Source organism: Engystomops pustulosus, chromosome 2 (assembly GCF_040894005.1).
Source record: "Engystomops pustulosus chromosome 2, aEngPut4.maternal, whole genome shotgun sequence".
Classification (NCBI taxonomy): Eukaryota; Metazoa; Chordata; class Amphibia; order Anura; family Leptodactylidae; genus Engystomops; species Engystomops pustulosus.
The window spans coordinates 99,894,169-99,911,925 of record NC_092412.1 but is presented as its reverse complement, the minus strand read 5'-3'; the positions used below and the strand labels follow the sequence as shown (position 1 = coordinate 99,911,925).

The 17,757-nt window shown below is 39.8% G+C and overlaps 1 protein-coding gene across 2 annotated transcripts in view; it reads right to left on the bottom strand.

Annotated features, from left to right (window-relative positions):
* Positions 1-17,757, bottom strand: part of GABRB3 (gamma-aminobutyric acid type A receptor subunit beta3) — a 210,762-nt gene that overhangs the window by 88,935 nt on the left and 104,070 nt on the right. The window contains exons 1-3 of one of the 2 annotated variants that reach the window (XM_072135694.1): positions 6,054-6,800; positions 5,770-5,861; positions 5,527-5,594 (exon numbers count right to left, since the gene is read on the bottom strand). In XM_072135694.1, the coding sequence (XP_071991795.1) occupies positions 5,527-5,594; positions 5,770-5,861; positions 6,054-6,157 (264 nt within the window). In that variant the 5' untranslated portion in view covers positions 6,158-6,800. Of the gene's footprint in view, positions 1-5,526; positions 5,595-5,769; positions 5,862-6,053; positions 6,801-17,757 lie in introns of those variants that run through there. The other variant, XM_072135693.1, reaches the window with a different exon arrangement.

The following is a 17,757-nucleotide window of genomic DNA, read 5'->3' as shown; positions in this document are numbered from 1 at the left end:
ATAATATTGCTAGATTGTCAGTGGCGGATTGGCTGTTTGGCGGCCAACCCAGCAATACGTCTGGGTCGCGCACCGGAACTAGAGCTAGGACTACTAGTCCACTCATTTCTACTTTAGATGTAGCGCTTTTATTTATCGTATAATATTTTTTGTGTATTTCTCTTACTTTGTAATATTGAGGGAAGAGGTTATACTAGATTACCTCCTAAAGACCGTAATAAACCATTGCATTTTATCATGTGACTTTTATTTGCCATAAAGCACACATATCCTTTTTCATTGTCTTTACAGAATGCTCAGAAGAGGCATTCACCTTTTACATGGCCACTCTATTTGTCTTTAAAAATAAATAAAAACAACACTGTTTCATAACACTTTATTTTAACTCAAATTAAAATTATGTAGGATATTCCCTATTGTATTTCAAGGATATTTCTAGGAAATGTAAGCATGTATACAATTCACAGAATCTGTGTATGTACAAGGAAAAGAAGATGCAGAATGGATTGTTAAAAAGAGCCAATAAAGAACAGAACACATAGAACACCCTCCATGTGTGCGCTAAAGAAGTCTAAAACTAGGTGCAGGTTGTAATCTGTACCGTATTTTCCGGGCCATTAGGCGCACCGGAATATAAGGCGCATTAGTCCGATGCGCCTTATATATGTAATAATTCCATATATAAGGCGCATCGGACTATAAGGCGCAGGGTCCGGGGGCGGAGCGGAGACGCGACACGACTCCGAGACGCGACGGGGAACGCGGGGAAGGTGAGCGGGGAAGGTGAGGGGGAGGTGGAGGAGGGCAGCGGACCATACTTACATAGGTCCCCGCTACCGGAGACAGCAGATCTCCAGCGGGAACTGCAGACCACGCGGCAGAAGTTGTTCGTGCCACGTGGTCTGCAGTTCCCGCTGGAGATCTGCTGTCTCCGGTCTCCGGTAGCGGGGACCTATGTAAGTATGGTCCGCTGCCCTGTGCCATACATAGGGCGCACCGGACTATAAGGCGCACTTTGGATTTCCAAGGAAATCCAAGGCTTTTAAGTGCGCCTTATAGTCCGGAAAATACGGTATTTAGGCTGGCCTGAAAGAGAACCAACTGGTGGTGATGTATCATTGTTTTTTTTATCTATTTGTGGTGTTGTTTTGGCACAGTTGTGTCAAATGATCAAAAAACAGTACAAAGTAACTTTGACATAGACCCTGCTTGCTCCAAAATCATTATTTACATACACTAGTTTTCACAATAGGACTTAATTCATGAATTGCGACTTTCCGTTTAGGCGCAAATTTATGCCAGTTTCCACCCTGGTCCATGTTCTGCGACTTTTTATGTTTTTTTGTGACTTTTTTTGTGACTGTCACAAATGGTACACAAAGCATAAAACAATGCAAGCAGATTTATCAAGGGTCACTTAAATGAATCTGACAGCAGTAGAACTCCAAAGACAGACAAAGAACTTTCGCGAGGAGCAAATGTAATAAATTACCCCTTACACACAGATACTTCAAGTCAAGTTAATAACCAATATGTATAGATACTTCTTATGTGTCAAAGGCCCATATCCATAGCCTTTAAGGGCAGTATTAAGAATAATAGAACATTTCTATTACTTACTTAGATTGAAGGGGTATTCCCATCTGAACATTTACATTTAATTTCATTCATTTGCCATTTCTTCAATTGGATGTTATGAAAAAAATGTTCCTGTGTGAAGATAATTTCTCATAAATGTAGTCATATGGTCCCTTTATCTATGGTCCCTTTATCGTTTCCCTTGGAAACGAGATGGCTTCCTCGGATACGACCACCTCACATTTTGGCAGCAGTGGCCAGAGATGCGCTATTGAGCTTTGCCTGACCTTCTGGATTCAGCGATCATTACCACAGGACGGCTACGGGACATACAGGAACTGCTGGACATTTCATATATAAAAACCTTTTGTTTCTTTGTGTAATCCGTTCAGCAGAGGTGGTCATATCCGAGGAAGCTATCTCGTTTCCAAGGGACAACATGGCTACATTTATGAGAAATTATCTTCACACAGGAACATTTTTTTTTAATAACATCCAATTGAAGAAATGTTTACATATGACAAATGAATTAAATTACATTTAAATGCCAATATGGGAATACCCCTTTAAGTGCAAATTAACTCTTAATTAAACTACAAATAACTAGAGCAAATGTATCACACTGTAATGTATTTTGAACTTGATACTTTAATGACTTAACTCTTTACAGACAATCTGTAAACTTGGGAATTGTAATATCCTTAGAGCACTGAATCATCAATGGAAATATACCTCCTGTGCCAGTGGCACATTGTAACAGATCATGTGCAAAATCCCCATATACTACTATACTGTAGTATAGCAGTATATGGTAGGATTGATTAGACAAACTAGGATTAAAGTACCCTTGAGGGTCTAAAAAGTAGAATTTTTGTATTAAGTTAAAAAAATAAACTGTAAAAAAACCTCTAAAAGTTCAAATCACCTCCCTTTCCTTAAAACTGATAGAAAAATAAACAATAAAAACACAAACATATTAGGTATCGTCGCGTGCCTATCTATCAATATTTTAAAATGGTTATTCCAATCGGTGAACCCCGTAATGGAAAATAGTGCCCAGATGTCTGAAACGCCACTTTTTTGCCATTTTGTGGAACATAAAAATTTTAATAAAAGTGATCAAAAATTCATACAGTCCCCATAATGGTAGCGATGAAAACTTCATCTCACTTTGCATAAAATGACATCTTACACAGCTCAGGAAAGCAAAGTATAAAAAAGTTATTGGTCTCAGAATACGGCAAAATGAAGCTTTTTTTTTGTAGGAACAGTTACAATTTTTTAAAATCTAATAAAACAGATGAAACCTATACAAATTTGGTATCGCTGTGATTGCACCAAACCAAAGCATAAAGGAGAGGAGTCATTTGTAGCACACAGTGAAAGCCATAAAAACAAAGCCCACAAGAAAATGGCACAAATGTGTTTTTTGTCAATTTCACTGCACTTTTTTTTACTAGCTTCCTAGAATATGGTATGGAATATAAAATACCGCCACTAGGATGTACAATTTGTTACACAGAAAAAGGGCCTTTTAACAACTCTGTATGTGGAAAAATAAAAAAAAGTTATGGAATTTTGAAAGTAGGGAGTGACAAATGGAAACATAAAAATGAAGGGGGTTAATAAGATCCAATTTAAGAAGTGTAGGTATATGGCAGATTAATACAATTAAATGGGAATGTCCAGTTGGTTATACCCCTTTAATACCACAGGCCTGGGAAGCAGACAGATCAATCACTGATTATGCCAGGTGTCAATGTTCACCAATCTAATATCTAATACTGATAACCTTTCCGAAGGATAAGTCAGCAATATTTGAGGTTTCAAAGTTCTGTAGGTTAGAGAATCCAAATTAACACCATAAGCTTCCAACTGACCACAAAATTTATAGGACACATCTAGACCAATGGAAGGATAAGGAAGCTCACCAGTAACTTAAAACATATATACAGAGTAGCCACATAGTCCATGGACTTACAAACCTTTACTAAACTGCGAAAAGATATGTTATAAAAATTCACCATGACCACAAAGGAAAACAGAACATAATATTTACTGTATAACTTTTCATTCCTGGCTCATTTAATAGGAATACTTTTACATAACTTATTTCTTCAACAGAATTAAGGAACAGGATATGAAGAATAGGGATTTGTGATTGAGTTTGTTATTACACATGTTTTATAATAAGCTGTCAATGATATAATCATTGTTAAAGATGTTTTCCTGCAATCCAAGCTTACTAAAGAACACAAGACATATCCCAGAATTTTCTTACACAATTCAACTAATGTTATATATTGATATTTGTATTCCATGACACATAATCCTCTGAATCGTCTTGAATCAAACCCTAAAGTAGAAATTGAAGGTTTTCCATGAAGTCATTTCTCAAATTTCTGGTATGGCAGTACCATAAACATAACATGCTGGCACCAGATATTTACTAAGACAGTAAAATATTGTTTGCTTATGTCTATGTTTTGGTAACATTATTTCACTTTCCACACAGTTCCACACCAGTCTTCTCAGAATTTGGGAGGTAATTTATTTTCATTTATGTGGATACTTTAGCCAGCATGATACTACTATATGTATGTATACAAGACCTAAACTATCCCAATTTTACTAAACATACAAGCTAAACAGAAACTTGTGAATCTCTGAAGGTGGTGTAATACAAATCATTAATACAATAGCTAAGAAGGTAATACAACATAGAGCTAAGATCTGCAGTGAAAAATGATAATGGAAGCAGCAGTTACTGGAGACAATTAATAATGCACTCTCTCTCATACAGAAATGTTTCCTAACACTATTACAAGGAGGCCTGAGCACTTTGTACAATTGAAAACTGCATTGTCAGCACAATATTAAAGAGAGAAATATTAATGCTGGTGTTTTATTGATCACAGAGCTATTAGCAGAAAGGAAATAATACCTGCACAGGCTAGGGGCATTAATAAGCAATTTAAGCACGAAACACTAACATTTAATACCCATGTTTATAGCAACTTACACACATTTAACACAAAGTAATCCTGTATCACTTGCTTATCTACAACAGAAGCAATGATGTATAAAAAAGTCATTGCTAAAACATCTTCTAAAACTATAATATTCCCGTTGATTTGAATGTAAATTAAGTCAATGCTATAATTCCCTTAAAACAGTAAATGACACTAAATTGATTTATTAATCAAATAGCTGTGATACACCAATATAAAATAATCAGACTTTTGGGTACTGGGTATTGATTTTTATGACCTATGACATCCCAGTTTATTGCTAAAACAATAAGTGTTATAAAACTTTGATTAAAAAACATGTTCATATATTTTTTAAGTACTTCTATAATTACACAGAGATTACAAGTCCTTAGAGTTCATGAAAATCAATGTTATCTATCATCTGTATATGTATGAATCTATCTGGTCATCTATTCATTCTTTCCATTCTACATATATATATATATATATATATATATTCTATATATATGTACTCAACATATATTCTCTCTTTCTATTCTACTCAACATCTATATATATTCCATATACATGTATATAAAACTGTTTCTGTATCATTTATCTGTCTCATTTCACAATTATACATATCACCCTTTGCATCTTTTTTGGACTTGCATCTTATAAATGTGCATTAAGCTATTCGTGCACAGCTACTAAGCTGCCAAAGTTAGAAAAGTTTCAGCACCACAGACAGCTACATTACTGAGAAACGTCCGATACTTTACATGATAACCACTCAAATATCATAAATCCACTGTTTTTCAATGGTATAACAAATTGTATTCTCAATGTAAAGTTATTGAAATGAGCATGATGACCCTACAAGATATCAGCAACATAAGAGGCTAACTTTTTGCAACATACTTTATACAGAGATGAGTCAGCAAAAAAAAAAAAGAAAAAGAACCATAATGCTTACCATGTTGACTTCAGACACCATGTCTATGCTGGCAATGTCTATATTCATTCCTACAGCCACTGGAGAACCTGGGAAAATCAATAATGATTAGCAGGAGGGATATCCTTTCTTTCAGGACATGGTCAGCATGAAGATCTAACAATTACATGTATCTGTATATCTGCATGCTTTACTGATATCTATGTATTTATATATATACACTTTAGAAAATGTTGATAAAAAACATAATTTTCTACCCTTTACCTCCAAAGTCTGGTCTTAGTCGGATGTCATAGCCTTTTAACAGTTTGTCCACTGTTTCCTTCACAAAAGACATATTACCGGGATCATTGACACTGTGGAGACATAAACTGGAGATCACTATGGAGCAGAGTTCAATCCCTTTTAAAAGCAGTTTATTTTTTAATAAAACATTGATTTCTGGTCTTTATGTTACTCATTAATATGAAGGATCTTTACAGCAGGAAACCCCAGGTATTCCTTCTAATGGAGCCATCAAAAGTAGGGTATGCGATAGTTAAACTTACCTTTGGGCACAGCACACTACTGCAACCAGGACTGGAGCAGAGATTAACCCAAAGAGACGTCCTCCAAGAGAGCTCCACATGCCTCCACTATTCCTGTGCAACATGAGAAGCAGCCACTGGGGGCAGATCCACCACCTGCACCAAGCTTCAGGGGTCTACAAGGGCAACCTCAGAACTTACATCCAGAGAGGCACAGTATTAGGCACCGGGCATGGGCTCTTCTTAGTGCCATCCACAGAATAGTGTGGGGGAGTGGAGATAGTTCTGCCAAGAGGAGGGCAACCAGGGTCACAATATTGGGAGGTTGAGAGTGTCCTAAAAACTACAACATGGTAGAGAAAATGGAGCAATAGGTTGCTTTAGGTTCCTTTCATCTGCTTGCCTATCAGTGTAAGGAAATGTCTCCAGTAAAAATCCTCAGGACGATGTGCTTGGATGTTGCATGTGTCTCTTGCAGTTTCTCAAGGCTTGCTGACATGGTGAAGAAGATGGGTAGAGGAGCCAGCTAGAGGGGCACCATGTGTGGTCGATCATCAGGCTGTACATGTAGCACACAGCTGCAGATTGTCCCTGGCCATGTGGAGCCACATTGCTGCTGGGGAGCCCCTCAACCTCCCCTAGGCACAAGTCATGTGAAGCTAGGACTCAGCACTGCAGCATTGCTCCTGGAAGAGTCCGCAGCTCTGGTATTTCCCTTTCTCAGCAGAGGATGGAGACACGTGTGTGAGTGACGGGAGGAGATCCTGGGATTCCCTCCCCCAACAGCACAGCCCAGAGATCCGATGGCTGCTGGAAGTGTAGGCTCCTTCACTACATGCCTGTGCTCTGGCATTTCTAGTGTTACTATAGGATGGAGGCTTCAGCCTTAACTCTCTCTTTTCCAGAACAATGGGCACAATTGGCAGCAGACAACACAATGATTCCCTATGTGGTAAGAATCCTCAGCAGATCTGTGCCATTTGCTACTAATGTAATACTGCTAAGAGGCCATCTGGCATCCTGTGAGAGCTGTGGACTTTCAGAGGTAGCATGGCATGTACAGATGTAACAGAGATTGCCTATACTAGGTTACTTGCAGTCCTGACATACTCATCTCTGCTACACAGGTAGTGTGCTGCTTCAATTCTAACACAGCAATGTAGTCCTTGCACACCTCCAATGACTCCCATGAAGTAGAAGGTATTACATTCAATGTATGAGAAGGTTAAAAAATAAGAAATCAAACGTTATTCCCTATGGTAAGAGTTTCTCATTAAGTTGTACAATCCGATCAGAGCTGTAATTGACATATTCCAAGCATCACGGCACTTTGTAAGTGCTGCACTTAAAACCCTGCCGCTTGCATCAAATAGGATTTTCCTAATTGAAGCTGGCTAATCTTCCTATATTCTATAGTACGACTGACCTCAGCACAGTCTGCTTTCAGGAGCGTTTTACTGTACCGCCTGGGCATTAGACTGTATGCGCAGTTGGTTTTTTAGGTATTTAGAATAGAAACACTACTAGGATGAGAGGTGAAAGATTAAAATGAACCAATAATTGGTTAATGGCCTAATAAGTTTATAATATTAGTTTTTAAGTTCCATATAAGGAAAAAAAAATGTTTACTACTGGCATTGATTTTTTTTTTTTAAGCTCATCTCTTGGAATTGCTGCAAGAAGATGTTTGGAGAGTGCAAAGATAACAATACCCCAATGTATTATCATCCAAAAATCTCTCTTTCGTCATGGGAACCATCCAATAAAAACCTGCAGCGCTGCAAAGCTTCAGTGCACTAAGAGAATAAACTGCAAACATAAGCTGTCATGATCTGCTGACTGTTTCTCCAACAGTGTACAATACAATTAAGGCCAGGGCTGTATGGCGTGGTATCCCAGGTGATTATCACACAAGTGCGGGACACGGCAAATAAAATATTTCCATTGAGTTATGCAACATTGAACGTTTACAATATCATGCTAAATCGCATGAAAAGACCTTGCTCAGCATCAGCCTCTGAAATATATGTATATGTGGTATTGAGGAATCCCCTTTATACAATACAGGCGGTCCCCTACTTAAGAACACCCGACTTACAGACAACCCCTAGTTACAAACGGCGCTCTGGATGTTGGTAATTTACTTTATCCTTATACTACAATAAAGAGCTATAATAGTTATTAAAGGTGTCTGCAATTAAGCTTTATCGTTAATCTTGGTTTTTATGACAATCAAACATTTTTAAAATCCTGTTGTCACAAAGACCGCAAAAAAATTTGGCTGGTGTTACAATTCTAAAATATACAGTCCCGACTTACATACAAATTCAACTTAAGAACAAACCTACAGAACCTATCTTGTACGTTACCCAGGGACTGCCTGTATATCACCAACGATGGTGGGATTTAGGCTTTTTTCACACTAACAAATTCTACCCGGGTGTAGTATAGGTCCGACAAGACAGGTGGAGAGGTGATTGCTCCTCACCCCTCCCGTCTCCATAGAGTGGAGTGCTGTCCGGCCATAGGTTCGGCAATGCATGTGTATGCCGCGCACAACGCACTGCTATGACGGCTGGATGTTAGCTGCCATTCATAAATATAGCATAGGGCAGCCATATACAGCTGTGTGAAAGGAGCCTTTACCATGTGAATGTTTTTTATTGATCACATGAACAGATACCGTTTCTGGCACATTAAAATGCAGTGTAATCTGCAGACACCATATAGCAGATTGATATAAAGCTTTGTGGAAAAGATTAATTGCCATGATCCATGTATATTTTTGCTATAACTGATAGGTGGTCCTATCCGTTATTTACAGCTATGTCTGTATGCACAGCAGACAAAATGAGGCAGGTGAGAACATGCAAGAGAGGGCCCAGTATATAAAATTAATTGGAGTGCAGTGTATATAATTAATGAGGGGGCATATTAAATCAAATTAATTGGTGGGCAATATTAAAATTCATGAAGAGGGGTAGTTTATAGAATTAATGAGAAAGCCAAGTATATAAAATTTATGGGGACGGGGCAGTATGTAAATTCATGGGGTCCCAGTACTAAAAATTCACGAGGGGGCCCATTATAGAAAATTCATGGAGGGGGGCAATGTGTTTAATGCATAAACAAATTCTTTAGTAGAGGCACTTAATAATAAATTAAACATAATAAGAAGTGGCATTAAATAGGTAAATTAATAATAAATAAAAATTAATAATAATAATAATTTACAGAGGAACCATCTATTTGGCAATTAATTTTTTTTTGGGGTGGGGGCACCACATATTTTTTAGTGGTACACTATTATTTATTCAGGGACTTATGTACTATATATATTTGCGGGTCACAAGGTAATTTTTGATATATGCAGGAGGCACAGAGTGATTTTGTCATTTATATTCTTTAGCAACACAGTCTGAACAGGTGACATTATACTGTAAGTAAGTGTGGTATTTTTAGAGGCGCAGTGACAGGGAGCTGAAGATATCTGCAAACAGTTTTGCAGGAGAAGAGAAGACATGTCACCTATGAGGTACTAGTTCCTGCTTCTGCCTTTGTCAGCTCAGTATTATATTCACTGACTAAGTAATAGCAGTGGTCATAACAGCAATGATCATGGTGTGGTGGTATTATGTGGCCTTCTATAGTGGTTTCTTTGGTAATATTGGTCTTTTAAAAAGGTATTCTGTTCATTAAAGGAAATCTACTACCAGGATGAAGAATTGTAAACCAAAAGAGTGGATCCTGTCAGAGGGGGCACACTCCAGTATGTCAGTGTGCTTGGTTTACAATCCTTCATCCTGGTGTTAGATGTCCTTTAACAGTATGTAGATATTTGATCACTGTAAGGAGGTAATCTTTAGCTTTAGAATAGTGGTATTTGGTGTGTGTGTGGCAGAGGGCATGTGTTTTGTACATAATCATCCTTGCTCATAGACACACAGCAAAACCCTCAAAGAATCAGCCATGCAGCTAAATATGAATGTGTTGTTGGAACATTACTTTAAGCATTAGGAGCCCCAGTTAAGATTTTGCCCTGGGCTCCACTTTGTCTAAAACTGGCTCTGACTAAGGCATCATCTGTGTATCCGTTTATAGATACCGTCTGTAAAGAATTAGTTATTTGTTATTCATTTGATGAATTTACTGCATAGATGTATGTGACAAATACAGTAAAATGATGATTTATAGATTTTATAGACTTACAAAAGCTGTGATAACAACCTATAGATACCTCCTCCATAGATGATCTGTAATACCTGCTCATTATATCAGATTGTAATAAAAATTCCAGCGTAATGTATGGAAGCACCTTGGTTTCAAATGCTACAGTAGGTAGAACACAACTGCGCATATTCGTTATAGTCAAGATGTAACATTAACCCTTAGATCTTCATTTTGTTTTAAAGTGTTCTTCCCAACACACAAACCTCCGTGGCTGGAGTGGGGGGGGGGGGGTATAGCTTTGTCGCTTCCACTCTGAGGTGGTTGGAGTTGTTGAAACAGCCAAACATTGCTGTTCTGTTCTAATACTGTAACAGGTAATGTAGGGAGCGCACGTTGATGGTGAATTCCTGCCATCCCTTTAACTTAAACTGCATTAGAGTCTATAGTATGACAGGGCCTGTAAAACAGCAGTTCTGTTAAAAATCATTAGTAATTAAGAGATACATAATAGTTTGTATCATACCGTAGATCTCCCCCACACAATTGTTGAACAGATTGTCCCCACACGATTCTGACACAGAACAGATTCTCACTACACAGTGTTGGCATAGAGTAACTTGCTTACAAATAGCAATTCACATGTCATAGTGCTAAGCAATGCAATGTCTTAGTATCGGAGTGAACATAAAGTAAGATGACATTTTGAGTTTGACACTCCCCCACACCACTGAAACATAGGCGTGCTCCATTTACCACAAAGTAGAAAAGTACAGGACAACTATACCTATTCAAGTTAAGAGCAGCTCCTACTACACCCACATTTGCATTACAATCTTTATATATTTATATATGTAAATATTTCACCTGGGTCAAGATCTGTGCCCTGAAGAGGATGCATAGGGGCTTATTTACTAAGGGTCGCGGATTTCACCTTCGTCGGACTGTTCGCCTTTTTCGAGATTTGCGAAGCTTTGACAGGTATTTAGCAGGTGTCTGCACTGGGATTGTCCTGCATGCGATCGGATTGTGGCGCAGCTGCGCTGGCTTTCATGCGACAGAAATCGGGGGGGGTGTCGTTGGACAATCCGACTGATTCGGACTGAGCGGGGGATTTAAGATTCAAATTGTGTCGCAAGACATGCACTAACATAAATCGGGAAGAAGAAGGTGAACTCCGGCAGGCCTGAGCGGGGAAGCGACACGTGCAGGATCTCGGGCGCACGACCTTAGTGAATTGCGGCACAGTACATTGGAGTCGGACAATGCACTTTCTGTGAACTCTGCGGACCGGGTAAGTAATCTGTTCACTCACCATCTAGACAGGGTGTCTACTTTGTATATCCTATTATATCCTAGTATATAACTGCAGGCGGTCCACTACTTAAGGACACCTGACTTACAGACAACCCCTAGTTACAGACAGACCCCTCTGACCTCTGGTGAAGCTTTCTGAATGCTTTACTATAGTCCCAGGGTGTAATGCTCAGCTGTAAGATGTCTGTAATGAAGCTTTATTGATAATCCTTGGTCCCATTACAGCAAAAAATGTTTAAACTCCAATTGCCTGGATCTACAATTCCAAAATATACAGTTTTGACCTACATACAAATTCAACTTAGGAAACCAACCTCCGGAACCTATCCTATTGTACGTAACCCGGGGACTGCCTGTACTGTATATGTAAGGCTGCCCATTTTCATCTTATGCAATCATCAGATATTGCAATCATTCGAGGTTTTGCTGCAATGTTTCAATGATGTATTAAATTGGTTTAATAAGAAAAAGGATTTCTTAATCAAACTTGAGCTAATATAAGGGAAGACACATCTATATGACTTGACCTGACACTCCAGCTCACCTGCCAAAATAGCTTCTGCCTGCTGCTCTCATTATCTGCAAGCTTGCTTTGTAAAGGTCACCTAAAGTATAGGATACTATACATAGCACTTTAGTTTGACTTGCAAATGGCACACAGTTCAAACCTCTGTGAGGGGGTTAAATGTGCATATAATGATTTGGTTTAGACCTTGCCTCCTCATTTACTTATTGTTAATGGTCTCTAGAGAGTTTTCTACTTTTAGGTCTTTTCATGCTGAGATAAATTTTGATGGATTGTGAAGATATTTTGGGTGAGGCAACATTTTAAAGTAAGAACTGTTTTATAGTAGAACTTTCTAAAGCAAATTTTTACAATCAAAAAAGGAATTTTTTATCCAAATATATTTATGGTATTCTCTCCAAATGATTATCCCATCACTTACACCATTTTTCATAATATAACCACAATAGCCAATATGTGAAATGTAGCATTACAGTTATTATAATTAAAGGAAATCTACCATCAAGTCTGATAAACCAGGGACACTTATTCATCTATCCAGGCTCCATGACAGTGGTAATCTACTTATATTTGTTATCCATGACATACCTCCTTCTAAAATCAACTTTTAACATTATGCTAATGAGTCAGATGGGCTCTGGGGAGTGTTAACAAGGGGAGAAGGGCCAACACACCCTAGAGCCCTTGGAATCATTTTAAAAGTTGATTTTAGAAGGAAGGAGGCCATGGATAACAAATATAATAAGATTAGCACAGACACTATGTCTGTATCTATGAGTAAGTGTCACTGGTATAACATGCTTGATTTTGATGGTAGATTTCATTTATGCATTCAATACATCGTACAAATTTTTGTTAATTTGTTTTTCAATTTTTCTTTTTTAAAGGACATCTATCACCAGATCAAGGATTGTAACCCAAGCACACTGTCATACTGGTGTGTTCCCCATCTGGCAGTATCTGCTCTTCTTTTAGCTTCTTATACCCTGATTTTTTTTACTAAAACCAGGATTTTTAGATTATGCAAATGAGCCTGAGGAATCCATGCTCCATAGTAGTTAATGGAGCCTGGAGCCCCTCAAGCCAAAAGAAGAGCAGATCCTACTAGAAGTGGAACACACCAGTATGACAGTGTGCTTGGTTTACACTCCTTGATATGGTGATAGATGTCCTTTAAAAAAGAAAAACTGAAATATCACGTGGTCATAAGTATTCAGACCCTTTGCTTTGACAATCATATTAAAATCCCATGCTGTCCATTTCTTTATTATTCTCTCTGAGATGGTTCTACTCCATCCTTGGAGTCCAGCTGTGTTTAAATAAACTGATTGGACCTGATTGGGAAAGGCGCACACCTGTCTATATAATACCTCAAAGCTCACAGTGCATATCAGAGCACAGGAGAATAATGAGATGTATGGAACTGCCCAAGAAGCTCAGAGACAGAATTGTGGCAAGGCACAGACCTGTCTATATAAGACCTTACAGTGCATGTCAGAACACATGAGAATAATGAGGTATATGGAACTGTGCAAGGAGCTTTGGGACAGAATTGTGACAAGGCACAGATCTGGCCAAGGTTACAAAAGAAACTCTGCAGCACTAAAGGTTCCTAAGGGCACATTAGCCTCCATAATCTTTAAATGTTAAGTTTGGGATGACCACAACTGTTCATCCACCTGGCCATCCAGTCAAACTAAGCAATCGTGGGAGAAGAACATTGGTGAGAAATACCCCAAGATCACCATGGCTGAGCTCCAGAGATGCAGTAGGGAAATGAAAGAAAGTTCCACAAAGTCAACTATTACTGCAGCCCTCCACCAGGCAGGGCTTTATGGCAGATTGTTCCGAAGGAAGCCTCTCCTCAGTGCAAGACATATGAAAGCCTGCATACAGTTTGCAAAAAATACGTGAAAGACTCACAGACTATGAGAAATAAGACTCTCTGGTCTGATGAGACGAAGATTGAACTTTTTGATGATTAATTTTAAGCGGTATGTGGGCACTGCTCATCACCTGCCAAATACAATCCCAACAGTGAAAATGGTGGTGGCAGCATCATGCTATGGAGGTGTTTTTCATCTTTAGGGACAGGATGACTGTATGCAATTGAAGGAAAGATGGATGTGCCAAAGTACAGAGATATGCTATATGAAAACCTCTTCCAGAGTGCTTTGGACCTCAGTTTGGGCCGAAGGTTCACCTTCCAACAAAACAATGATCCTAAGAAATAACAAAGCAGTGGCTTCAGAATAACTCTGTGACCATTCTTGACTGACCCTGCTAGAGCACTAACCAAGACTCAATTGAGAATCTGTGGAGAGATTTGACTTGACAGCTGTCCACCAAAGTTCACCGTCCACTTTGAGGGAACTGGAGAGGATCCCCAAATCTAAATGTGAAAAACTTGTTTGCAACATTCCCGTAAATACTCATGGCTGTACTAGCTCAAAATATGCTTCTACTCAATACTGAGCAAAGGGTCTGAATACTTATGACCATGTGATATTTCAGTTATTATTGTTTCATAAATTAGCAAAATTATTTGCATATGTTACCAATTCGCTACAAAGAAACAAAGAGTGAAAATTAAAATAGGCCTGGATACTTTTCCTATACACTGTAAGTAGAATACCCTAAAAGGGTCATCAATATTTTCCTTTATAAAACTTTGTTTTGTCCTTCGTAGCTGTGGGTCATGTGACCCACCTGCTGCAGGAATTTCTGTGCACGGGATGCCCTTGACATCTCCTTCCAACCACTGACATGGGTGACCCTGTTAGTATTGTAGTGTCCTTACTCTACTAAACCTTCTTACTAGTGAAAGAGACAACCCCCTTTAAGAGTAAATTTGCATATATGAATTACTTTGCATTTGTTTGGCAGAAATCAAACAATGGAAACCAAGATTACCCTCCAATCAAGAAGGGAAAGAAGGGACACTGATACAAAAATATTTTTGGATAAAAAAATTGTGAATAACCTTTATTAATAATACAGGGTATAATGCAGTAAAAAAGAAACAGAGAAAAACCATGAAGACAAATAATGTGGCCTCACCGTGGAGGATGTCCACAGATTACAGCAAAATATTGGGTGGTTGGACACAAAGACAAAAAAGGGCGGTCCCACTCCAGGCGAAGTGGAGCTAGTATGTCTGTATATAGGGTATAGACAACTGGTGGCCAGAGGGACAATGTCCTATAAAAACTGTCCTATATCTATGCTCATATGCATGGCGGACAGGTGGCCTCGAGGCTCTGGATGTAATGTGCCAGGGGACTTAACAGTAAGGCTACCAGTTCTTACCTATTGAGTGTGATATGCTCCACCGCCCGGGAAGACCGCCTCCCCAAGTTTGTAAGTTTGTACAGAAATCAAACAATGCAGAAAAGCATATTGTCATGGGTGACCCTGCGATCCATGTCTCCCCCACCCGGACTTGTGTCACGGGTGCCCTCCATTCTGTGTGGCATGCCCTTTCCCCAGACCCACACTCACCTCTCTCCGCTCCTGGTTCGGCTCTGGTCTTCCTTCTCCTGGCTCCCGCTCCCATCCAGGACTAGGCCCGTCCACAGACTCTAGCCCCAAAAGACTCCCCCACACCCCTGTGTGTGACAGTAAGATCCAGCCATGGACTCCGCCAAGGTCATGAATTCTGCTAAAGCCATGGATTGTGCTAAGGATCCACATCAGCTACTGGTGGATTTGCCTGACAAATTTGATGGCAACCCCGAATTGTGCAGAAACTTTGTTTTCCAGTGCTCGCTGCACATTGAACTGATGTCCTCCCAGTTCACCACCGAATGCTCTAAGGTGGTGTTTGTCTTCTGTTTGCTCTCTGGAGTGGCTCTGGCCTTGGCTACTCCTCTATGGGATAGTGGTGATCCGGACATGGCTACCTATACCACATTCCTGGCAAAAATCTGGTCCAGGTTTGAGTAACCTCAATTCCGGCTCCCACGCCTACCCTCCCAGTCCCGGCCTTCCCAAAGGCCGCTCCAGAGTCTCCGGCCTTCACAGAGGCCACTCCAGAGTCTCTGGCCTTCCCAGAGGCCGCTCCAGAGTCTCCGGCCTTTCTTGTCAAGAGACCCTCCAGTTTGCAGCCTCCCAGGGGTTACCTGAGCCTCCGCAGCTTCCCAGCGCTGCTCCGGCCTCCCAAGGGCCACTCCAGCTTCTGGCTTCCCAAGAGCAACTCCAGCCTCCAGCCAAAGGCCACACCAGATGTCTCCAGGATAGCCTCAGCTTGATCCCTGCCAGGTCCAACCTAATTGGGGTTTGTCCTGTCTTCACTGTTCCTGCTCTCCTCCTCCGGTGTCTTGTCACCAAGAAGAATTGGAAGAGGTGGAGAAAGAAGAAGAGGGGGCTGAAGAAGAAGAAGGGCCCTCCAAGTTCTTGTATTCCCATGGTGTTCCTGTGGTGTTCCTGCAATGTTCCTGTGGTGTTCCTGCAATGTTCCTGTGGTGTTCCTGTGCTGTTCCCGTGGCTGTCCTGTGGTGGTCCTGTGTTCCTGTGATGGTCCTGCCATCCCGAGGTCCTACCATCCCGAGGTCCTGCCATCCCAATGTCCTGCCTTCCCGCTTTCCAACCTTGGCTGCCACCGCGGATCTAGTAGCACCCATGGAATGACCTGGTGGCACCCCGCCGCACTGAAACTATCCCGCATTGCGGTGGGCTCTGGCGAAGTCCAGGGGCCACTTCGACTCTGGTCCTGGGTTGCGGATAGTACTATCATCTCCCGGGGTGACCCAGGGGGTCCACAGACTCTAGCCCCAAAAGACTCTCCCACACCCACGTGTGTGACACATATATAGATGTATAGAACAAAAGTCAGCTGTGTGTGATTTCCCCATAATGGATTCAGTGAGCAGCTATAGAAAATTTGATTTACTTTTGCATAATTTTTTTATAGCTGTTACTGTGTTTCTCTCTCTGCAAACTTTAGTAAAATTGGTTAGTTTCAGACTAAAATGAGAAAGGCTAGGAATAAGGTTGGAAATCCTGCCGCTTTAATGGTGATTTGAGATAGCTGAGATTCCGAACTGAGCATTTTTGCTTATAAAAGTGTACAAAAGAATTACTGTATAAGCGATTCCCTAATAACTGCTGAAAAGTATAGCTACATTTAATATAAACCCTGGAGGAAACTGAAGTGCTATACTATGAAATGTAATTACAAAGGATTTTATTACACAGCAAAAGTCAAACAGCTCTAATCTTGCCTACCATTGTCATTCAACTTGAAGATTTTTTGGTCTCTGACTCATTATAACAATTTGGATAACAATTTGATAAATCATAAAAAGAGCCCCGGTCATAAAAGAAGAACTTGGCCAAATATTCCATGTTATTCTTGCTCAGTGATAAAAAAGGATTACAAAGAAAGGATGGAGACCCCACTAAGATTTAGACTCTTAAGGTTTTATAAGTTCACATTAGTTATGTTCACAATGTAAACTTTTACATGTTACCTAACTAATGATTAACTTACACGGCCTTTTAGTTTGACACAAAATCTTTTAGAACCTACATTTCTTAGTATTATATCATAAGGTAACTAGAATTTTATTATCAAAGCGTCACTTTTATTGAACTACTAGCCGAACACGCAGCTTGGTGAATGCATTAATAGCATCCATAAATACAGAAAAAAGTGGGACAAAATGTCTGCATACCATTAAAGGAAAGGTACAACCACAACAAAAAAATGTTTGT